Source organism: Hevea brasiliensis, chromosome 9 (assembly GCF_030052815.1).
Source record: "Hevea brasiliensis isolate MT/VB/25A 57/8 chromosome 9, ASM3005281v1, whole genome shotgun sequence".
Lineage (NCBI taxonomy): Eukaryota > Viridiplantae > Streptophyta > Magnoliopsida > Malpighiales > Euphorbiaceae > Hevea > Hevea brasiliensis.
In genome coordinates, this window is record NC_079501.1 from 17,558,132 (window position 1) to 17,584,113 (window position 25,982).

A 25,982-nucleotide genomic window follows, 5' to 3' on the forward strand; every position below is an offset into this window, starting at 1 on the left:
ATCTGCTGTTGCTTTCTGTATCCTCTTTTTCTTCTTCTTCTTCATCTTTCTATTTTTTTTTTCTCCCTTTATTCTATAATAATGTATATTAATTTGTCCTTTGACATTAACTATACATTTTTCCTCTAAACGTACAATTATTGTATGCCATTTTTCAACCTAAATTTTATTATTTAAGTTATATTATATATAAATTTTTCTTACCTAAACATAGTTAATTATAAATTCAAAATATGAGATATATAATCGGTCTACTTCTTAAATACATAAATCTCACTTATGTATATCTTGAGTTTATAATAAATTAGTCTAAAAAAAAAATTTCTTTGTTATTTTTCTTTTTAATTATGATTTACGGTGTGAATCCCATTATTTATAAAGAATTTTGTATTTTTATTTTTATTTTTGCATGTATACTCTATATTATAGCTTCTATTGATGTATCAATTATTTGTAACAATTAAAGATATATATTTGCCTCTAATTGAATTATTACCATATACCATATATCTTAAAGGTGAAACTCAATGCTTTCAAGACCCTATATGTCTACTCACATAGGCATAGTGTTGCTTGCATAACACATTTCTTATGTATATTCCTGGTTTGCTCATCCGGATAGGTTCCAAATAAGTGCCACACTGAAGTCTCAACTTATTAATTAGTCAAGTACCTCTCAACTGATCACTTTGGATCCCAAAAGCTTCAACTATATAATATCTATATATTGCTTCATTTTTATCTGGTATATATGTTGAAACAGATAAAAGGTTCATATTTTCTTCTTCTTATACACACACGTATATATATAACAGTAATATTTTGCAGTTGAGGTGCTTATTAAATTTGACAGATCAAGTGGAAGAATGAATTTAGACAAGCTGTTGCTGTTCTTGATGTCCTTGTCAATAAATATTTAGAGAGAGATATATAAAGAGAGAAGATCTGAAATGGGTATAACAGTTTTGTACAGAAACCCTAAAAAACAAGAGATACAAAAACCACCCATGACTCAATGTTCTATCACAAGAGCAAAAAAAATGCTTTATGTCAGGTTTTTAGAAGCATCATGACATGCCTATCAAAGCCAAATGGTCCCTCCTCAACCCAAATTTCTCCCCATTTTCCCTACTTTTCTTGGTGCATGAATATACATAGACATGCAAAGCCAAAGGCATGAACAAGAAAAACAATTATTTTGAACTTCCATTTATTTTCAGGGAAAATATTTTATACAAAAAAAATATTTTTTATTATTTGATTATAATATTAAATTAATAATATATATTTATATAATGCATGTATAAATATTTTTATATTTTAATAATAATATTATTAGAGTCTATAAAATAATTTTTAAAAAAAAAATTTGTTTTTTTAAAATGACTTAATTTTATTTTTAATCAAGAAAATAATTTTATTAATTTATTTTCTTAATGCTGAAAATAAAGATTAGGTTTAGCATAGCATGTGAAGATGTTTTGGAATTAAACCTAATGTGGTTGATTTTGAACTTAACAAAATAAATTCTCACTTGCCATGATTTTGAGAGTGAGAGGAATCCTGAGGTACACGTCAATTTGATGGAGATGACAACTGACCAATCTTGTTGGGTCCCATTTATAAGATACCCCTCCTATTGGATTGATGTTGATATCCTTTAATTGCGACCATCTGATTAATTTAATTAATTAATAATTATTTACAAATCAAATCAAAAGAAAATTGGATTATTTTATGTAATGCACCCATGCACATGTGATCAGAATGAATGAATAGCTTCAATTTTATTATTATTATTATTATTATATAATTTTTTTTTAATTTTAATATAAGCAGCCATTATTATATGAAACTGCTCGTAATATTATTAAAAAATTTTACTTTATCTTTTTTATTTTTGTAATAATAAAACTTAGAGAAATCAAAATCCGGCCAAATTTAAGTCAAAGTACGGAATGGCATCTTTATTGAACTTTTGATATTCACTGTCTTCTTTTTTTTTTTCTTTTTTTTTTTTTTACAAAATGGTAATATTCTCTCTTTCTTCTTGTTTTCTTTCTTTAACCACTCAAGATGTTTAAATTAAGAAATTAATTAAAATTTAATTACTTCAATGAGATGAGTTTTGTGATTATAAGAGAAACTAAACCCATATTTTGCTTATTTGATGTTTTATAATTGTTAAAGTAAATATTTATATCTAATATTTTATTTATTTTTTATAAAATAATTTGTATATGAAAATTTTTTTTATGAAAATTATTTTTAATAAAATGTTTTTCATTAAAATATTTTTTATTATTTAATTATAATATTAAATTAATAATATGTGTTTATATCATGTATAAGTATTTTTATATTTTAATAAATTTATCAAAATGTAAAAAATAATATTCTTTTTTAAAGAAAGAAAGTCATTTTCTTTAAAAATTATTTAATTTTTTCTTTGATCAATAAAATATTTTTAATTGATCTATTTTCCTGAAAGCTCTAAATATTAGAAAATATGTAAAAAAATTTCAGAAAAATATTTTCTACAAAATAAATAGAGCATGAATTTATATATTTATTATATACATTTTAATTAATTTTATATAAATCTAAATACATAAATTTAATCTAATAATTTTTAAACTCATTATCATATATCAATTACATCCTATTTAATTATAACCTCCCATAAATTTGAAACCTTAATCAATAAATGTAAGCATTGAATTCTAAACGTAATTATTAGAATTTTCAATTTTAAAAATATATAACTATTAAATTCAAAATTCAGCCTTAAAAATATATGATTTTAGAATAAATAAAAAAATGCTTATTTAATTTGAAAGTTACCTTTTTTTTTTCTATATCTTTATTATGTGTACAAATTAAGAAGCAACTATGAAACATTATACATAAAAAAAAAAAAAAAAGACTTTCTTGCAAAACACATTCTCAAATATAACTAATCTCAACAACACCATTGAAAATACAATCAAACCACCAATGATGCATAATGCATTTGTATGGAAAAAGCAATCCAACCATCAATGATTTAAAAAATATAATGGTATATCGTCAACATTGTAAGTGTGTTCTTATAGATTTTATAATTAAATCATCTATATTATAAACCGAGTTTGAGTGAATTATTAGTCTAACAATTAAAAAAGAAATTAAGAGGGTGCTTGTCTTAATTTATAAACTGATCAAATTAACTTATAAATTCAAAATTTAAATTGATTTGTTTGTTTATAATAATTTTTGAACTTATAAGTTGAGTTTATAAAATTAAAAAAAAAAAGTTGGGAGGATCGAGTTTTTAATTTTGGTGTTTATATGTTATGTGTTTATAAGCTAGTTTAATCATGTATTTTATTATATTATCATTATTTAATTTTTAAAATTTTATCATAAATCTCATTTAACATTATTTTTAACTATTTTAATAATAAATATATTTATAAGTTATTTTTTATCAAACACATTAAGTGAGTCACTTATAATCACTTTAATCAAACACGTAACTACTTAAAATTTTAAATACTTATAAGTTCATATTAGCTTATAAGCATATTTTTATAAGTTAAGCTAAACATCCTATAAATCTCATTAATTGACTTAATCCCTAATTTATATATATATATATATATATATATATATATATATATATATATATATATAAGCTAATAGGCTAGATATAACAGATTTGCTATATAAAATTGATAAGCTATATAATGAAAAGTAGCACTATTCTTTTTTTGCTGTAAAAATAAATAATTTAAAAATAAATAAATAAAAAGATTCAAATTCGAAATATTTTCTGCCTCGATGTAGAAAGACTAATCCATAACATATTTAAAAATAGGTAATTAAGATCATCATATGTTAATAACTTCAACAATTCCTTTTTTAATAAGGGATATATATATATATATATATATATATATATATATATATATATATTCTCTTTCATCATAGCTCAAAACCTTATCTCACCATGTGATGCAAATTTGAAATGCCAATAAATGAGAAGCAAGGCCTCTCAACCGAGTGTATGGATAGAACAAGTTGATTTCGATTAGTGCAAGTGTGCAACTTACTAATAATTTAAATTATTGTCAAAACAAGTGAAGCTCTCACATTTACATATGCACCTTATGATATAACATGAGATATTTTAATTAATATTACTATTTTTAAAATGTTAAGATATAAGGGTATATTAATAAAAAAAAAGTAAATGGATATTATAAAAAAAATTATTGTCCTTGTCATTTTTAAATTTTAATAATAATAAAGACAATATATAAGCTGTTATAGCCTCTTAAAGCAACATTTTAGGTGAATATATGTTGATCTTGATGCAATGACTAATTATATTTATGTTTAATTTTATATTACATCAAAATTATTTTGTCGACTATAAAGCATTAAAATCCAAACATCGTTTTGAATGGCATAATGCATTAAAATTATTGTTCTGACTAAAAAAATAAATTAAAATCACGGTTAATAAAATAATAATATTTATATCAATATACAGACAGGAAAAAAGAACAATTATTAGATCCAAATTAAAAGAACACTTAATTTAAAATATAATATAATAAAAAATACTACTGATTTTGTATTAAATAAGTCATAAAAAATGACATTTCAATTGTGACAAAAGCCTCATCAAAACAATTGAAAAAGAAGTCCTCCATTATGGTGCACCACTCTCTCTTTGTCATCCTTCCACCTTTTGAGTCAATATCAAATAATCTCTCCTATAATATATATATATATATATATATATATATATATTTTTTTTTTTTTTTCTCCTTTCTAATATAGAATTTACTTTGATTTTTTTTCCTTCTATAAACAACCCATAATAGGTAGGTAAATTCATGAGCAAGCTATCCCACTACGGTTTAGGCTTGAGAGTAATAGAAGTGTTCAAGCATAATAAGATTCAATGGTATATATTGGTAAAAGAAATTTAATATCAGTTAATGATTAAATTTCAATTCAGTAAAATTATATAATATTTACAAATTTAAACTCTGATAAAAATAAAAATAAAAAAAGTTAATTATAATTTGAGAATAGAAAATAGAAAAGATTCCCAATTCTACCCAATTCTTGGTTGTTATTGTTAATGATTGGTTCCCTTTTTGATCTCCGCTCGTGCTCTTGTTTAACTCACTCACAATTATAACACAAAGATGAGATGAACATGCAGCCTGTCGGCATAGTTTTGGCCAATTAATAATGTCCCTACATATTCTCACCCCTTTTTTTTAACTTTTAACTTGGTGAATTTTGTCACTTCTTTATGTTTTATGATTGCCATCACACACGATGATCATTGTGTGTGTGTATTTTTGCAGGCATGTTGGTAGATGCAGATGCATATATATATATATATATATATATATATATATATATATATATAATTTTTTACACATGTAGATTTATATTGTATTGGTGAATAACAATAGAAAAGAAATTAGAAAAATTATAGAAGAATTAAGAAACATGAAAAAAGGCATAAACAAAAATAATATTATTAATTTACTGATAAATAATATTTTTAATTAATCATTTGTATTTTAGTAATTTTTACTATAATATATTTATTATATATTTATTTGTAATTTTTATTAATGAATTATTTTTTAATAGTATTTTTATTAGCAATTTATTTTTTTTCATAGCTTCTTATTATAATATATTTATGTTATTTTTTTTGTTTGTAGTTTAATTAGAAATTTCTTTGTTAAAATTTTTTATAGTATTTTAATGATATTTTATTTGTTTAATAGTAACATTTATTAGTATTTTATTATAATATATTTGTGATAACTTTTAGTTAATAATTTTTATCAGCAATTTATTTTTCATTAACATTTTTTATTAGTTTTTTTAATACTAGTTTATTATTTATCAGTAATTCATTAATAAACATTTTCATTAATAGTTTATTTTTAGTTATTTTTTATTATAACATATTGAATATAATTTTTAATTATAATTTTATTAATAATTTTAACAATATTTGCACATTATTTTTTTATAGTAATTTAATATTTCATTTAAAAATTTATTTCAACTTTTTAAATTAATAAAGGACTATGATCCCTTACTAAATTAACAACAGAATGTAATCCGTTAATAAATTAACAATAAAAAGTATCTACTAAATTTTATTGTTAATTTGTTACTGATTAATAACCAAATTCTGATTAGCAACAATCAAAATAGCAACAAAATTCTTTTATTATTAATATAAATTAGCTACAGGGTTTTAAATTAGTAACAGAAATTTATTGTTAAACTTTATGAAGATAATGCGATTATATAATTTAAATCATTAATTAGCAGTATAAATTATATAATTCCATCATCTGCATTTTTCAAGGCTCGTGCGGCTCTCATATTCACACAAAATAATTAAATATTGGACCAAATGGAAGCATAATAATCTAAGGCTGAAAGTAAGCCTATAAAAGCATCTTAAATGATATATTATTACCTATACCATGTGCTTGTTTATTAGTCCACACAAACAAAGACCTAAATCATAAATGGATATTGCTTCAAACATGCCGAACTTCTTTTTGAATATATAATTATCATTAATATTTTTTAAAAATATAATTAACAAAAAATCAAACTTATATTCTCTAATTAACATTTATTAAATTAATATAACTAAATCACTATTATTGTAGTTGGTTATGAACAAGTTGGCTCAGTGCAGCCTTAGATAAAACCAACTCCCCTGTTAGAGAAGAAAAGGAAAGGAAAAAATAGAGTACCTCTTATGCCCCACCGAGAAAAATATTTCAACTGCCACTTTATACACTTGCTTCTGTACAACTCAGCTCTTTGGCAACCTTAGTCACCTTTTGTTAGCTTCCTTGTAAGTCTCTTTCGTGAAGAAATTCCAACCTAACAATGCTGCCCCCACCGCAGGCTCTACCTGATGGTGAGGCAAGGGATAAAAATACATATATATATATATATATATATATATATATATATGTGTGTGTGTGTGTGTGTGTGTGTGTTGGTATATCTAGCATAAAACACAGATATTCTGCCATGTATAGAAATAAAAGTATAGGATTAATGAACTACACTAATCTAATAGTCAAATTGTACAATTAGTTCACTTTAATTGTACAATCTCAGTCGTGCAATGGAAATAATAGATAAAAACGATCCTCAATAGCAAAATAAGGCTTCATAAGTTAAGAAATTGCTGTTGCAAAATCTTGGATCAACTTCAATAGAAACTCACTACATAACAAACACATTCTTAGAAGCCAGTTTCAAGAGAAGGATCAACTTCAGGCATGCCCATATGCATATACATGAAACAAGAGCTCTCGGGATTGGCAATGGCAACCCAACACCAATTTTTTATTTTTAAAAATAAAAATGAAAAAATAAGAGAAAAAAAAAAAGAAAGAAATAAAGAAAAGACGGCAAGCTTATTTACTGCTAAATGTTAAAAACCATTTTTTCTTGCACACCCAAAAGGAATTCATACATGCACGCAGTATGTGGAATGGCCACTACTCTTCCACATATAACATTAGTTAATCACAAACAACTTCACCTTCACCTAATTCTGAACTGTTCAACTCCTTTAAACAACTTCATCTTCATCCAATTCTAAACAGTTCAAATCATTCTTCACCTTCTCTGTGTACCATAATTTATTTGTCTGTATTTCCAATCTCTTTTCTTTCCTTTCCTATCCATTCAGTCTCCTAGATGCAAGCAATGTTAACTCTTCTACAACCTATTGTGGCTAGTAGTTCCATCAACTTGTTACAATCCTAGCATTCCATATGTCTAACAAATCCTACTCTTATCAACTAGCTTCTTCACCAACCTCCATCAACAATGATACGAGAAACCTTCTCCATTTGTTTTCTGGACTAGCTTATTTGCCCATGTCTGCTAATATATGGCAACCCTTACATATTTGACACCACATACAGGTGCTGACATGGCACATTGCTAGTAAATACCCTTTTATACTCTTCTTTTTCCTTTTCCGGATTCCTTGGGGTTATACTTTCTTTTCCCCCTAATAAAAGTCTTAAAGACTAGAAAATACCAATTAATATTTCCAACAAATTATTACTACTAAATACTAATTCAATCAATCTTCATTCATAAAAGTGCACTTAATATAGTTTCTTTTAGGCCGCTAATGTCCACAGCCAAGCTTGGTTCAATTAGTGTCAATGAAGTCAATTATACAGAAGAATGAACCTGAACAGTTGTTCAAGAAAAAATACTTACAGTGGAAAGAAAGTAAATTATGGATACCTTTGGCCAAATTGGACGAGCCCCTGGGTAGTCTCTGGAGATGCAGTTTACAACCTCTTTTCCTATATCCCATGTCTTATTTGCTTCAAGAACACCACCAACCATAACAAGGGGAAAAGAAGCATTTCCATCTGCAACAGTATCACATAAGCATAAAAGGCGATCAAAACATCAAAGGAAAATGTGGTAGAACAACAATAAAAGATTATCTAGTCATCCATAATAGCTTTCAAGTACATATCAACAATATTCCTAATATTTAATCATTCAATGTTATTGGTGTCCTGAAACATTTAAAAACCATGAAGACAGGACATCTAAATCATAATAATTCATGGATCATACGCTAAAATCAATCTGATCGGCAAGGCCAAAAATGTAATTCAAATTCAAATAAACTCAAATCACCATGTCCATCAACATTATCTAATTTTCAACATATACAAGATAATCAAATATCATTGAATTAATTCCCTAGCTTGAATGAGCTTGTTTTTCACTAAATACCAGCGTAATTATACCAATATATTACCGAATCATCAGAAGTTTTTGAGGTCAACAAGCTAAGTGATAACATTCTATCCCTATTTTATAGTGATAGGAACCAAAACAATAATTTCTGTTTAAATTTAGCATGAATTACCAACCTTCACCACACAAGCCAAGTCTTTGAACAACAGCTTTCACACTTAAAGCCAACTCCTCAACTGAATCTTGCAAGATTTTATTTGCTACTTCATCAAAGGCCTCTGCACAAGATACAATGACTGGAACAAGAGCTGCAATACGAGCCCAAGATGGATCTGCATATGTCCACCTATATTTCAAAAGTAAAATGCAATATATTATTCAATAACTGGTATTCATTTTATCAACTATCATGTGAACTCCGATCAAAGTGGCAAACAAGTACAAATACATTATTTTTCCAGTAATTCTTAAAAAATATATCTAAGAAACAATTCTTGGATATTTAAAAAATATACAAAGTTCCACGCAAAAAATGGAGGCTTCAATTTACATGACTCAGAAGAACCAAGTGAATATACATAATTTTAAAAGAAAAAAAAAATAAAGAGCAATTTGATTCAAAGAACTATATTTTCATCATAGATATTTTCTATCTTCAAGTTAGAGGTGTAAATGAGTCAAGCTACTCATGAGCTACTTGGATCCTACTAGCAAAACATTCTAATTTGAATCAGTTTTAATGGAGTCAAGATCAAAGTTGAGTACTGAGTTGAGCAAATTTTGTGCATTTCAATGCTCAGCTCCAGTTAATCATGAGCCTAATCAAGTATTTAACCTTTTACATAATTTTAAATATATTTATATTTGTACAACATTTAACTAATAATTTACAAATTCAAGCTCAGAGAGATGGCACTAATAAGTCTTAGAACACAAACCCGATAAGTTCATCTGGAGAACAAAGACCAAAAGTGTGTAAAATACTAGATGTGAGAATTGTTTCAGGACCACGACAATCATGAGCCCTTACAAACTGCTGTTAATGCTTGTGCAGCTATTCCATATCCACTGCAGCAAAACCAAATATCAGTTAGATCATAGATGACACTTCTCTTAAAAATATACTCAAATTTAAGGAGAAATAAAAAATACTAATTCACTAATTACATGAAAAGACCCTAGCACTAGTACATGTATATATTCATGTATCAAAATAATTTGAGATGAGATGATAATTCAACTTGTTACTCGTGAATAACAAAATATTTTTAAGTACTCTTGTAGTCAGCACAAACATGAGCTCCACTTTTATTTGAAGCCACATGCATATTTTTTGATTGGTCATTGTTTATTGTTGTTGAAGTTTCTTCTGATGATAGGACTATTTAAGGATTTTGAAAATGACAATAAATCATTTAGTATAGAGTAGTCCAAAGAAAAGCATGGTGCTCAAACCCAGTACCAGAGCAATAAATCACAAACACAGTTCTGGTGTGACTGTTTCAAGGTGTCGCAGTCAAAGCGTGACAGTTTTAGTTGGTCCAAGTATTTTGTAGTTGGTGCTATTGCAATTTTTTTAAATTACTCAAATCCATAGTTTAAAAAAGAATTTAATCAAATATACAACATATCAATACTCTCAACATCTAAAAGAGTATTTGTTGTTTTCAATAACCATGTCTAAAAAGTAATATTAAGCCTAAATTATGAATTGGATATTTTAAACTAAAACTGACTTCAGAATTATGTTTTATAAAATCATATTAAAACAAATGGGTTGATATAGCAAATTATTACAAAAATTTTAATAGAAAAAGTGATCTAGAGATCCAAATGGCACCTTCCCCTGCATCCAAGTATGGCCCCATCCCAAGCGTCCTCTCTCTCCTTTCCACCCTTTTATCCACTGCCCAGTCAGTTTGGCCACTACACAGTGCCATATTAATAGATATCAGGCTGTATCAGTCATTACAAGCCAATTCCTATGTGATGCCAAAATAGCTGTACCAAATCAGGGTGGCAAACCATTTTTCCAAAAAGAAGCAGCCAGCTTACAAATTAGCTGATGTTTAAAACCCTGCTAGTACCATTAAGTTGAGTTTAATCTATTGCAGTCAAAGGAGATCCAGGCATTCAACTGGGTGCCCAAGCAAGATGACACAATAAACTAGTACCCTCCTATACTCCCAAGCAAGGCAAATTCTTCAAGTACATGGTGGCCTTTAGAACCTTAGCAAGTGATTTGCAAGAAATTAAGGCAAAAATGAAAGCAGATTACTAAAGCTCTTTTCTTTCCTTTACTTCCATCCACAAAATTATACCATGGCATCACTAGGAGATGGAGGGGAGGAGAGAAGGAGATAAAGAATAAAATGCAGAACTCAGACCTTCCCCAATCACCTAAGATGGGTCCTGCACCTGCAGCCCGAGCTTCTCTGCCATGTTCTGTGAATCCATAAGCAATAGTCCCTGTACCAGCAATTAAAACACAGCCATGAAGCTTTCCCATTGTTCCACTTGCCAATGCTGCCACAGCATCATTTTGAACATATAGCTTCACGACTTGGGAATATATCCCTGCAAATCACGATATAGCAGATTTGAGAAATGACTTTATTGAAGTTAAAAAGGAACTATAGGGACAATAGAAATGTAATATATATGTACATAAAAATTTCATATAATACAGGGACCTATTAAATTTGACATGTTTAAGTCATAAGAACTCCAAAACAAAAAAAATAACTTTTTTCAAACTGTTTTTTTCAACATCTAAAATGGTGTTTTTTCTAAAAAACAGCTTTTTTGCCCCCCAACTACAATCCCAAACGGAGACTTTGTCTTTCTTATTAAAGGTTCTAATTCCAACTATTGTTTCTATGATAAAGCATATAAGGAAAGCAAAAATATTTCCAAGTGCATAGTCCTTCTAACCGGTTACTATACATCTATCGTTTCATTATCTCATGTGACTGGGATTCTTTCATGGTTTTTCTGTAAAGAAATTCATAGCCGGTTTTCCCTACATAGAGGAGAGAAAATTGTCCACGTTAATGCTACTCTAGATTGTATAAACTGGCTAGTGAGAGTTAAAAGATTTTACTGTGTAAAATTTCAAAGTTCAAGGATTTTTATACTACATTTTTAGGTTCAGGGGCAGCTCTGTTATAACCTCTAAAGTTCAAGGGCAGCTATGTCACGACCCAACCTATGGGCCGGACCGGCACTAGGATCTGGATCAACCTAAAGCCCCCGACGCCCATAGTAAGCCTAACTATTACTTAACCCAACTCTAAGGCCCATTTAGGCCCAATTTCAAGAATTCAACCGGACAGAGTCCGACCATAAAGTGGACCTTTCAACGGGGAATTTTTGACTCATCTGACCTGTAAACACAATGTAATCATTTGGGGAGCTCAGCTCACCCTCCACATACTCAATATGTCATAAAAATAAATGGGAGCTCAGCTCCCTCATCCAGTCCAACAACCATGCATATAATAATAAGTTTACAGGCCCAACATGGTAATTATATTACAACCCAAATCAAATGAATATTTCTGATACATGCGAAAGTTCTAGAAGTTAACAGAATTATATAAACATTAATAAACGACCTGCGATGGAGAAAAGCAGGTTAACCTCAAAAAAATATCCTCCTGTGGCCTGAAAAAAATATTGAACAGGAGTGAGCGTTCGACTCAGAGAGTAAAATATCAATTTTAATCATAATCTCTATAACTATCTAAAGCTAATGCACCCTGTAGAGTGAAATGCAATATCAGCAATATTTTCACATCATAACAGCAAAAAGGTAATTTGGAGCACTCACACACCCAGTAATGTCAAACCATAAATATATGGGAGCTGATCCCCTATACAGCTCTCTTAAATCCAACCTGTGCTAGCGAAGAACTCAAACCGGACTTTCACTTAATAAAGCAAATCGGGGTCCCAGCAAAGAACTCAAGCCGTGTCTACCCCGAAGGACCGGGTCCCAGCGAAGATCTCAAGCCGTGTCTACCCGTCCTATCCATAGCCAACACCACACCACATCACACGCCAACGCACGCACACTGCTCCAAATTACCACAACAACATCTATGGCACTTTAACAGTTGTGAATGCAACATAAAACGTGCCTAGAGTTTAACTATATAGATATATATGCATATAAGTGATGCATGGGCATGCTTGAATATATAATAATATCGAAATTACAATTAAAATTAATATTTTACTCACAGACTTGACAGCAGTCACTGTGGCGGCTGGACGGAGGAAGAAGGCTGTCCCGGCTCACTTGACAATTTTATTACAATTATTTAATACAATTGACTCAATACAGACCAAGAAAACACTAAATACGTCCTAAGTCATGCCGAAAATTCGACAGAGTCTCCCCTATACCTAGGACCTACCCAACCTGCAAATGGGTTTAAAACACACTTCTATATCCACCAACCATACACCCACAACTCAATCATATCACACAGCCCCTCCTGGGCTCATCCAAACAGTCATCAATCACAACATATAAAATTACAGTTTGGTCCTTATAATTGACCCTTTCTGCAAAAACTACCCAAATAAACTCTAAAAATTCTAAAATTTTGCCCCGCGGTCATTAGCAATATTACTAGGCTAATGCAAAAAGAATCATAATTTTCTGAGCTACCACGAATATTTTATGGATTTTTAATCTCATTTAAGCACTAAAAAATTACGAAAAAATAAAGTTCGGGTTTACCTATGCCGATTCCGACTCCGGGGATGCGCTCGGGACGTCTGATAATGGGGGGTAGCCAAAATCTCGATCCAATTCGAAGACCTTTTCGGTAGCCGGTCTGTCTGGCCGGAAATTCATAGACCCGGATAACTGTCGAATTTTCGAGAATTGAAGATACCTACACGAAGCCCACAACACGGGGGTTAGTACATAAATTTTACGAAATTTTCTAAGCTCATTTAATGTTCGGAAAAACACTACAAAATTTAGTGTGACCCACCAAAAAACGGTATCGGAAAATTTCGAAATTTATATTGCCGCGAAGCTCTCGACGAGTGGAGCGGTCTGGTACTCTCAGTTTCCTCGTGGGGTTTACGGTTTGTGAGAAATCTAGCCCAAAAGTCAAAATGGGCTAAAACTTACCGGACAAAAATAGGACAAATCGCTTAATGGATTTTAGTGTTCTTGGTGTCTATGAAAAACTCTCGAAGTGTAGATATTGTTTGACACAAGACCCGCGCCGCACGCACGGTTTCCCAGCGTTCCAGGCGGCCGCTGGCGATAGAGGGAGGCCACGCTGGCGAGGTGGGGAGGGCTGGGTGGCGGCTGGCAGGCGATGGGAGGAGAGAGGAGAGAGAAAACTGGAGAGAGAGAAGGAGAGGTCGGGACGCGCGCGGGGAGAAAGAAAAAGGAAGAAGAAGCCGGTCCGATTCGGTCGGTCCGATTCAAGATACAAAATTTTAAAATTTTACTCTGCCTTGGGACCGAAAACGAGGCCCAAAAATTCCGAAAAAATTTTACAAAACTCAGAAAAATTCGTAGACTCCAAATATATTTTTAGTTTTACCACGTGATCTTTAAATTAATTTTTAAAAATCATCAAAGTTTATATTTTCAAAAAATCGAACCCGATTTCTAAAACTCGAAAAATTTCAAATAATTTCCTAAAATTTAAATAAAATAAAATATTAATATTTATCCATAAAATAATAAATTTAAAAATTATGGGTGTTACAAGCTATTAAAATTTATCCGAATTTAGATCATTTGAACATGTCTAGGTTCTTGCATAGACTACTGGATATGCCATAACGGAAAATTGAGCACATCTAAGCTACAAAAGGAAAACTCGAGGCATACCATCACCAAGGATGAAGTGATAAAAAAAAAAGAATTGCCATTTCTAAACTCTTTAGAAAATATGACCTAGACCAAGCAAAATGGAGTAAATGGGATTGAGGCTAAATAGAGTTGACTTGCAGTGATTGATTTTAGTGATGTCGAACAAACAAAAGGGAAGAAACTTCTTTAGAAGTGTGCAATTTTATGGTAGTTTGATCTCTTTAGTTAACATTAAGATATTTAATTATTGTCACTTGCCTATGCTACTGATACCTCTTTCTTTTACTTTTTCTTTTTTTTTTTCCCTGACTTTATTTTTGCGAATGATTGAGCCCAATTGAATCAATAAAGTGCACAAATCAAACATGACTCAAGTTCAATCAAATTTTACTTTCCAAACTTTGAACTCAACTCAACAGGATACTTGAAATACTTGACTTCACTCAATTATCACAAATATATATATGTAAACTTATTTGCTAATATAGAATCAAAGCTTTAGTTCATGCTCGAATTCATGTGTCATTATTTAAATATTATGTACTTATAATTTATATCTATATAAAAACTTTATCAAATTAAGCATTGTAATGCTTGAAATCAGCTCCACTAGCTACTCAAACTACTTGAATTCAAACTCCATTATCAAAACATAATGAATTAAAGAATGCATATCACAGTCAACATATAAATCAAACACTTCTAAGGTTAAAGACTTCATACTTAAACAGGTAGCATTCTTTGCCTATCACTCTAGACATTGTTCATGTAAGTGTGAACCATAAATAATGGCAAAAAAAAAAAAATTGCAGTTGACTATCAGTATTAGAGAGCAAACCTAAGCCAATTAAATATTCTTTGCTCATCTGTTGGATGATTAACAACTGAAACTGCTAGACAAACAGCTTGAACTGCAGAACGATTGGAACCTGATTTTGAAAGGGCATCTGCCAAAAACTTGCTCCAATGTCTCTCTAGCCGCAGTTTCTGTAACATGCAAAATACAAAAGGACTGATAACCAAAACAGTTAGACTAGTGATATGTGCTATTCCTATTATTGAAATAATCATCTTGTCTGCAATCTGGTCAGCCCAAATTGCAGTCATGGATAGCAGCCACCAGTTTCACTGCTGAACAGCCAAGATATGAACAACACATAAATTAGAGATACCTCTAGCCCAAAACTCCATTATTAAACAAATTATTCCCGAATCTTGTAGATGTATAAATTGTTTAATTATTGAGAGCATTATTGCAAACAAGTAATTCTCAAGGAACAATTTAGATAAACAAAGCATGTAATGTAGCCAATTTACCATTAATGATGACAAATTAAGCTTTTTCCACATGCCGCAGTAATTTAAATTGAAGAGAAAATAGTAACAGAAGAAACGTACTGACCACCAACACTATTGTGGTTGGAGCAACCGGCGACGGCACGAGCAAGGACTGGAAGCGGGTCGGGAAGAGGATTGGAAAAAGGTTGGACCGGCATGCATATACAGACAGTGGACGTTGTTCTGCCGTCTAATCCTAAAATTACAGGCCGGTGACCGGGGACGTCAATTTCGTGTTCGAAGTCCCAGATTTCACCGTTTCTGTAGAGCTTCATCAGTGCTCTCTCCAATCAAATCCAAATATTTGAGTGTTACTGACAGAAACGCAAGACATCCAATACAAACGGTCGATTTCTCTCATCAGTATTAAAAGGGACGATGTTTTCGGATTATTTTAAAAAATAAGTAATTGGTTTTGTATTCTGGAGGCCGAATCTGCACCCACACTGTTGGGTATTGTTATTTATTGGTCGGTTGTTGCTCTATAGTATAAAGCAGCAGTTTTGGTGGGTGCACTCGGTATTAAGTTGTTCCCTCTTGTTCAAATTCATGATTTATTTAGAGATCAAAATTAAATCAAAATTTTAAAATTTTGAAATGATTTTAGTTTAATTTTTTATTATTTTGATTTCAGTTCGATATAATTTTTAATTTTTTGATTTCAGTTCGATTTAGTGTGATTCTAGTTTAATTTTTTATTCAAAAAATAATTTTATATAATTATTTCTTTAAAAAGTCATACTTAATTAGTATTTAAATTTTAAATTGAGTTATTAATATATAATATATAATATAATATATCTTTTAGTTATACTTAAATTATTTAATATTTAATTAGAATGTGCATATATAATTTATGATTAAATATATTATATAATATAATAAAATATTATATAATATATATTTTAACTATCTATTAATCATATAATATTTAATTATAAGATATAAATATGATTAAAAATTAATATATATATATATTAATATAAGATAATAGTATATTTATAATTAAGAATGATAAGGTAATTTAATATATTTATAATTAAAATTATTAAGAAAATATAAAAAATGAAATGTAATATTAAATTATATTTAGTTCATAATTATATATATATACATAAATATATATAATTATATTGAAAGTATATAATATATTTTAAAAAAATATAAAAATATATATATATAAATTCGGTTCTCGATTGATGCAGGTTAGATGCGGTTCGATTTAGTTTTGATGCGATTTGATTCGATTATTAATGAAAAATCAAAATTAAACTAAAATATCAAAATAAATTCGGTTTGACATGATTTTTATTGATTCGGTTCGATTTCCTTAAAAACTGTGCATAGTCGGTATATTCAAATTTTTTATAATTAAATAAAAATTATTTTACTGCATTTAAGAAAATATTATTTTTTAGTGTATGCAATAATTAACTCTATTTAACTGTCAAGCTTACTGCAATTAATTAAATATATTTTAAAATTTAATACAATATATATGTGTGTAATTTTATTCAAACAAATAGAGGAGTTTCTTTTATTATTAAATTTCTTAATCTGCTAGGAAAAATATGTTTATCTCTGCAAACTCCTTCTAATTTTTGTATATTAAGAATTAAATTCTTGTTTTGTCTTTAAATATAGAGGCTTCAGAAGCATATCTTTAATTAACTCTCTTCAGCAAAGTGGGCATGAATGTGACCTTGACCGCCTTCAATCATAACGACATATCGTTACCATTGATATTGATACAAAAACATTAATTTTGTGAGAGAGTGGCACAATTAATGTAACAGTGCCAATTTTAGGTAATTTAGTGATTTTGCCTTTATTGGAGGGCATTTGTGTCTTTCCAATTTTAGGTAAAAAAGATGATCCAATGTATGAAACATCCAACACTCAATAGATTTTGAGAAGGGTTGATGTATATATCATAACCCTATTTTGTATTTAATAGAGAAATTATCTCGGTAACTCGAACCCAACTTCCAAATTACAAATAGAGTAATTTTATTATTATCATTTAAATTCAAATAAAAGTTAAAAATATAAAAGTATAAAATATATTATTCGAATGTATTTAATTTATATACTAAATTCTCGAAAAGTAAAAATGTATTAATATAAAATAAAAATGATATAAATTTCTCTATTTCTAATATAAGGGTAATATTTTGAATATTCAATTTAACAAAACATATTTTATACCTTTTCAACAGTCAAACCAGATAATAATCAACATATAATTTTTTTACGACATGATAATAAATAAAATATAATAAAAAAATTTTACCAGAAAAATATAATAAAAATTATTGAGTTTAATTATTTTTTTTCTTTATATGAATGCATTTAAAAATACAAAATAATACAATGAAATTTCTTCCATGCAACTATAGAGAAAATCAAAAGAAGTAAAGTTGAAAGTTAAAAGAATTGATGCTAAGGGAATTGAAGGTCCTTGAGTTAGGCAACTTCCCCCACAGTCGTATACAACGGAAATGCAATACCTTAACTTATTGGGAAGTTAAATAATTACGGCAACCAATGAACCAATAATGGGCCATTCTGTTATACTTTCTGGAAATTTGAATTTATCCCTAACCAAACAAACCTGAAAGTTTTTTTGTAATTGTGGTTGATTACTTTTTCTGAAGCTGAATAGGCTCCTGTTAACAGTGCTGAGCATGGGGCCATTAGATGCTGCCACATGCTGGATTGTGGGAAACCCCTGCTGCCAGCGGGAAAATTTTGCTTCGTTTCGTTTTGTTTTGACGTGCTTGTTCCCCTTTACGATTTGCCAAGGAGTTATTATTTATTAGAAATATATTTTTTTCATTTACTTAAAAATTATAATTATAATTATAACTAATAATTTTTTTATCAATTATAGACAGTCTTTTTAAATTTATGTTAACTATAATTAAATTTGAAGGACATATGTTATAATATTCAATTATTTTATATTATATATTTATTTTTTAAAAATTTTCTAAATTATATATATAGATATATATTACAATATGAAACACTTAATTCACAATTAAAAAAAAAATTCACTCCATATATTCTCAATACCGCTTGATATTGCGCAGGGAGTTGCCCACACACACTAATTCACCCTCTCAAATACTTTAATTTTTTTTTATTTAAAAATATATACATGCACATAAATAATTTAATAACAAAACACAATATTTAATAAAATTATAACAATTTTAACAAAATATTCTAGCCTATATAAACCAATTACCCACGCTGTTAACTAGGAAAATTTGGAAAGAAATATTTGATGGTGACGTTAATAAGGAGCATTGACCGCACGGCCGGATCCGTATGCTCCGTCTAAATTTTGAGCCACCTTCTTCTTCGTAAATAAAATAAAATAATTAAATGCTTAAAAAAAAATCAGATCCTCTCTCTCGATCTCTCTTTCATTCAATGTGCATTGTCGTTCTCGTTGATCCATTTACAAAAGCACCTGCGTGTTGATTGGTAAGTTCATCTTCTCCCTCTCTGTTTTCTTTTTTAATTCAAATAAAGAGAAGGAATTTGCATTCTGTTGTTCTTTTCATTTTCCGACTTTAGTTCTTTCTCGTCTATCGATCATGCCTTACAAATTTTCTGTCTTTTTCTTTTTCATGTAACGTTTGTTTCTGTTGTCGTGCAAATTATGGCTTTCCACTCAATTCATATCTAAGATTTCAGATTTTCTTTGTCTTGTTTGCTGGATTCTGTTCTTTTGAAATATAATGAAAATTGATGAAGATCATTGTTGGGTTTTTAGATTGGATTTTCAAATGCTCAGTTGTTGCTTCTTTTTGTTTCTCTTTATTTGTAACGTTCACTTCAAAATGTTTTAGGCTTATAACTTATTGTGGTGCTCATATTATTATTATTATTATTATTATTATTATTATTATTATTATTATTATTATTATTATTATTATTATTTTCTTTTTGATTCCTTTATTGATGAGGTGTTTTGTTCTACTTCAAAGGTGTTTTAAGCATTAGAGATAAAAGTTTGAAATTTATGAGGAAAGAGGAGGGAGAGAGCACAAATGGAAGGGAGCCAATCTGCAGGGTCCAGTGAGAATGAAGAACAAACACTGGTTCGAGAACTATGTGCCAATGGGATTTGTATGAAAACAACTGAAGTTGAAGCAAAACTTGATGAGGGAAATATTCAAGAGGCAGAATCTTCTTTAAGAGAAGGCTTGCAACTTAATTTTGAGGTTAATTCCATAAATTTGTTGATGCTTGCCTGTTGTTAATTGAGTATGCATTGTTACATTTATATATACTATTTAAATGAATTTAGTTATTTGTTTTAGCTCATACAAATTAACTGAAGATAACACGATTGTGCAGCTTCATATAGTGAAGCTCTCGTACAAATCCTTGTATAACTGAAGGTGACACGATTGTCCTAAGATGATCTTTGTGCATTATTAATTTGTTCAAGCTTTAGGCTTATTATTTGAATTAGTATATCTTGTTAAGCTTCTTGGCTTATTGTTTTATCTTTTATGAAGCATGGGTGCTGGTGGTGTTGTAGATTCTGTGTTTATGGATTAGATTGATACTTTAAAAGATGGGTGATTGGGTTTTATGGAGATGTATATCTTTTGGGATGTTTGTTGTTGCCTGTAATTACGGTGCTGTTTAGTAAACTGTGATGCTTTTGTTGAAAGAGTGAGGATGTTTGCCAATATTATTGGAGATTTTTGGTTTGTGCTATTATAAGGGCTGGATTTGGCTTGTTCGATGGGCTGTGCTGCTTTGTGTTTATCTGTGGCTGTATTTGTTTTTTGAAAAATATTATTTTGAAAAGAAATATATTTCACAATTTCCCTTGTATGTGGTGCAAAGAAAATTTGATAAATAGAAAATGTTTTCATAGTCAAAAGAAAAATTAAACTATTCCAAAGACATTTTGAAAATGGGAACTCTGTGACTCACAACATGGGAAGGAACTCACAAGAGAATTATATGGGCACATCACTGCTGCCCACTGTAGTGACCAACTGCCTCAATCTACCCCTTTCTCTAAAATTGTCTATTACATTCATGTAAAATTTGAAATAATTGTGCATACATTAGTATCCTGGGTCTAAACATTCACAAGGTCTATTCCTAGAATGAAAATTAAAATTTGTGTATTCTAAAGCCGGGAAACAAAAGTTTGAGCTATTTTTAAGTGTTGCAAACTAACAAGAGAGAATGATTGATTTTTCATATACAAGTCATTTTCTGCTAAATAAATGCAGCCTTAGTATATTTTTCTGGGGTGAGGTTTTGGCTTTAAATGGGGGTATTGTTGCTTTGTTTGTTTGGCATATATGAAAGCAACACAAGGTGCTTACGGAATCACTGGGGAGTGGATATGGGTGGCAGTGTTGGCAAAGGCAGTAATAATGGTCATATCAGTGGTGGTCGTCTTCTGTCTCTACCTGATCCAGGCTTTGGTGTCATTAATATATTTGCATGAGTTTTCATCTTTTTATAACATTTTTTGGCTTTGTTAGTGCTGTATGACTAGTAAGATATCAAATTTACTCGGCTCATTCATATTCTATGATACTGCTTGTAAATCATAAATTTTTCACTTGAAATTTTGCCATTTGATGTAAAGTTATGAAAGCATGAATGAAATATGATTCATGGTTATTTATGAAAATTTGCAGGAAGCAAGAGCCCTTCTTGGAAGGTTAGAATATCAAAGAGGCAATGTTGAAGGTGCCCTTCGTGTTTTTGATGGCATTGATCTGCAAGCAGCCATAGAAAGATTACAACCATCCATTTCTGAGAAACAGCCCACTAAGAAGGTTCGCTCTCGCAATGATTCACAGAATGCAGTTTCACAGCATGCTGCTGGCTTGGTTCTTGAAGCAATATACTTAAAAGCCAAGTCTCTTCAGAAACTTGGGAGGTTAAGTGGTGTGTCATTCTTCTATTGTTGGATCAAAAGACTCTTGGCTGATTTACTGTTAACTTTTGAACACAAATCCCTCGTTTTTTTTCCTGCTTGTTGAAATTTGTTCCGCATGGTCTTGTAGATGCTGCTAATGAATGTAAAAACGTTCTTGATGCTGTGGAGAAGATATTCCAGCAGGGCATACCTGATGTGCAAGTAGATAGTAGACTGCAAGATACAGTTAGTCAAGCCGTAGAGCTCCTCCCAGAGCTCTGGAAGCAGGCTGGTTGCTATGAGGAAGCAATGTCTACTTATAGACGTGCTCTCCTCAGTCAATGGAACCTTGATAATGACTGCTGTGCAAGAATTCAGAAAGGATTTGCAGTTTTTTTACTGCACAGTGGAGTGGAAGCTGGCCCACTCAGTTTAGCTGCTCAGATTGATGGTTCATATGTACCTAAACAAAATCTGGAAGAGGCAGTTTTACTTTTGATGATTCTTATTAGGAAATTTTACCTAGGCAAAACCAAATGGGATCCATCAGTTATGGAACATTTAACATTTGCACTATCTCTATGCAGCCAAACTTCTATTGTAGCGAAACAACTTGAAGAGATCATGCCTGGGGTATTTCATCGTGTTGACCGTTGGAATACTTTAGCTCTTTGTTACTGTGGAGCAGGACAAAACAATGTTGCTTTAAACCTTTTGAGGAACTCTCTACACAAACATGAACGACCTGATGATCTCATGGCATTGTTGTTGGCTGCCAAGATATGTAGTGAGGATTCTCATCTTGCTGCAGAGGGAGGAGGATATGCACAAAGGGCAATCGAAAATGCTCAGGGGATTGATGAACATCTTAAAGGTGTGGCTGTTCGCATGTTGGGTCTTTGTTTGGGAAAGCAAGCTAAAGTTTCTTCCTCTGACTTTGAAAGGTCTCGTCTTCAGTCTGAAGCATTGAAATCTTTAGAAGGTGCAGTTGCTTTTGAGCCAAACAATCATGATCTGATTTTCGAGCTAGGAGTTCAATATGCAGAGCAACGAAATTTGAATGCAGCTTTGCGCTGTGCAAAGCAGTTCATTGATGCTACTGGTGGCTCCATGTTAAAAGGTTGGAGATTGCTTGCACTGGTTTTGGCTGCTCAACAGCGATTCTCAGAGGCTGAGGTTGTCACTGATGCTGCTTTAGATGAGACTGCAAAATGGGATCAAGGACCACTGCTCAGGCTAAAAGCAAAATTGAAGATCTCCCAGTCTCTACCCATGGATGCTATTGAAACTTATCGTTACCTTCTTGCATTGGTTCAAGCTCGAAGGAAATCTTTTGGTCCTCTGAGAAGTATTTCTCAGGCAAAGATTCTGCTTCTTCTTTACATGCTTGTCTTTGTTCTGAAAGAAAAATGTCTTTCTCATCTTCTATTTCTCATAATCTTTTTTTTCTATTTTAAGCAGATCCATAAAATCAATCTAGATATATTTTTATTTCAATTAAATGCTTTACTGCTAATCTGTTTATTTATAATATCATTTTAGTTCAGTGGTTTTTTGCTTGTAGGATGCATTATGATCACAAATAGGGATTGTAATCAATTCCTTCAAATTCCGTCTTTATTCTTTTGCTTTTTTTGTGATAGGTTGAGGATGAAAAAGTAAATGAATTTGAAGTTTGGCATGGTCTAGCTGATTTATACTCTAGGCTTTCGCATTGGAAGGATGTGGAGGTATGTCTGGGAAAAGCCAGAGGATTGAAACAGTACTCTGCAGAATTGCTGCATACAGAAGGCAAGAACTGAAACTTCATTTACTAAGGCTTATTTTTCTATATCTTTATGTACTTTGTAATTAATGAACATGAATTTTTGATGGCTTTGTTCGCTTGAATTAGGAAAGCCACCTAGATTGAGCTAGCTGCATGCTTTGGTTGGCTTTTTACCTTAAAGGACTTGAGCTTTGGAGTTATTATTTAGCAGATAGTTTAGGGATAGGATGATTAAGGCAACTTCATGGAGAAACTTGAGAAGACCTTTTCCGTGAAACATGGCTCTTTGAAGCATAGTGACTTTAATGTATATAACATTCTTTTGGCTCTTCCCAAGAAAAAAATGTTCATATTGGTAAACTTCTGACATATCTTGCTGTCTTGATGCACCATAATTACTATTAATGTTTGATGTGAGAATCCTTCTCGTTTACTTTGAAGAAATCAGGAGAACCGACTGTGTTCTTATGGCTTTTGATTGTCATTTGGATGAGCGAGTGGAATAATATTGAATTGCTAGGGCATAAAAAGTTGCAACTTGAATTGAATCAGTAAGCCCTAAAACTTTGAATTGGAAGAATTTGACACTAAAGTAGGACGATTGTCGGTAAAAGTACATTTTTTTTAAATGGTACAATACGTCTCTGAACTAAATTCTAAATATTATGGTATATTCACATTATTATGATGATTGGTTCACTTGCCCCCAATCAAATATAAGGATATATATATAAAGGAATTGATGTAGCCATATTATGTATTTAAATTAGGCTTGCTTGGCTCTCTGCCCTGCACACAAGTGCTTTAGATGGATGCATAATTTTCATATTGTTTTATAATTATTAGGTAAAACTATCGACTTGGTAAAGTATTTGTCAAATCGAGGTTCTTCTTTCTTATGTATGTATATGTGTCTCTCTGTGTGTGTGTGTGTGTAAAGAGAAAGACAGAATAATAAAAGAAAAAGAAAAGAAACTTCCATCCAAGAACTTTCTGCGAAGACCATTATTCTTAAAAACATGATATTATTTGTAGGGTTGTGATTTATGCCCATGCCTTATAATTTTTTTTGTTTTCTTTAACTGAAGAAGCATAAGCAAAGTTTGAAGGGTTGCTCAAACTTTCAAGAACGTAGCAGGTTGATGGTGGCGGATGGCAATGGCAAAAGTTGGCTTTCATATCAATTGATGTAAAACATTAGATTGTCAATCCCAAATAAGTTTTTAAGTTGACCAAAACTAATCATACCATTAGGCCATTTCCCTTATGCAAAGAAGTAAAATAGAAATTTATTAACTAATTTTTCTATTCCTTAAAACTTCTATAGGTGTTTAATATTAGCATGCTCCCAAAGTTGGAATGCTTAGCATGTAATTGTTTCAGATATCATTATTCTTTTTTTTTTTTATTTTTTTTATAAATTCTGTAGGTGTTATGCATGAAGGTCGTGGGAATGTACAAGAAGCTATGTGCAGTTACGCAAATGCTCTTTTACTTGAACCATCTTTTGTCCCTTGCAAGATATTGATTGGTGCCCTGTTATCCAAGATGGGGTCTGATGCATTGCCTGTTGCGAGAAGCATACTCTCAGATGCATTGAGGATAGAACCTACAAACCGCATGGCATGGTATTACTTGGGGATGGTTCATAAAGATGATGGACGGATGGCTGATGCCACAGACTGCTTTCTGGCAGCCTCCATGCTTGAAGAATCTGATCCCATTGAAAGCTTCAGCTCTATTTATTGACTGGCTACGGTTCATTGAAGATATATCAATCACCTTCTGATCAATTGATTATTCATTTATTCACTGGGTTTTTTTCCCCCCCTCTATTTGCAGCCAAATACCTAATACTTGGGAGGAACATTTGCTATTTTGGATATTTTTCCTACTTATTTTCAGGCTTGGCAGTCCGTGATCACAAAATAATAGCAGAAGGAAACTGACAGAGGAGTTATTAACCCAATTCAGGAAACTAAGAAGAGCAGGGAGGAATTTTTTTTATGTGATTATTAGAGAGCTTATATTGGTGGTGGTATTTAATAATATAATATTTGATTGATCTGTAATCATTTCTCAACCCTGTAAATTGAATGTTCAACTGAGCAATAGTCTTTTTTTTTTTTTTTTAAGATGACAACTATAATATTTTTTAGGGGAACTAATTGCACATTGTCTGCTTTAATATAATATCTTACCCATTGTTTTCTAATTAGTTCTTTATTAATGTTTTGTTTGTTAATATGGTTAGTTTATATTTATTATTGAATTAATAAGCCTTTACGAAGTGTAGTCTATTCATCAACAGC

General features: G+C 30.5%; 1 protein-coding gene and 1 pseudogene across 2 annotated transcripts; one reads left to right on the plus strand and one right to left on the minus strand.

The window, feature by feature from the left end:
- Window positions 1–6,573: 6,573 nt before the first annotated feature.
- LOC110664991 (uncharacterized) lies at window positions 6,574–16,445 on the minus strand (annotated as a pseudogene).
- A 2,904-nt stretch (window positions 16,446–19,349) lies between these two features.
- LOC110665053 (protein NPG1-like) lies at window positions 19,350–25,885 on the plus strand. 2 transcript variants are annotated; one of them, XM_058153224.1, is made up of 6 exons: window positions 19,350–19,483; window positions 19,990–20,226; window positions 21,679–21,931; window positions 22,051–23,261; window positions 23,546–23,693; window positions 25,100–25,885. In XM_058153224.1, the coding sequence occupies exons 2-6, from the start codon at window positions 20,053–20,055 to the stop codon at window positions 25,417–25,419; spliced, it is 2,106 nt and encodes a 701-aa protein (XP_058009207.1). In that variant the 5' UTR covers window positions 19,350–19,483; window positions 19,990–20,052; the 3' UTR covers window positions 25,420–25,885. The 2 variants fall into 2 exon arrangements, with proteins under 2 accessions (XP_058009207.1, XP_058009208.1); XM_058153225.1 differs by lacking the exon at window positions 25,100–25,885 and adding an exon at window positions 23,797–25,080.
- The last annotated feature ends 97 nt before the right edge of the window (window positions 25,886–25,982 follow it).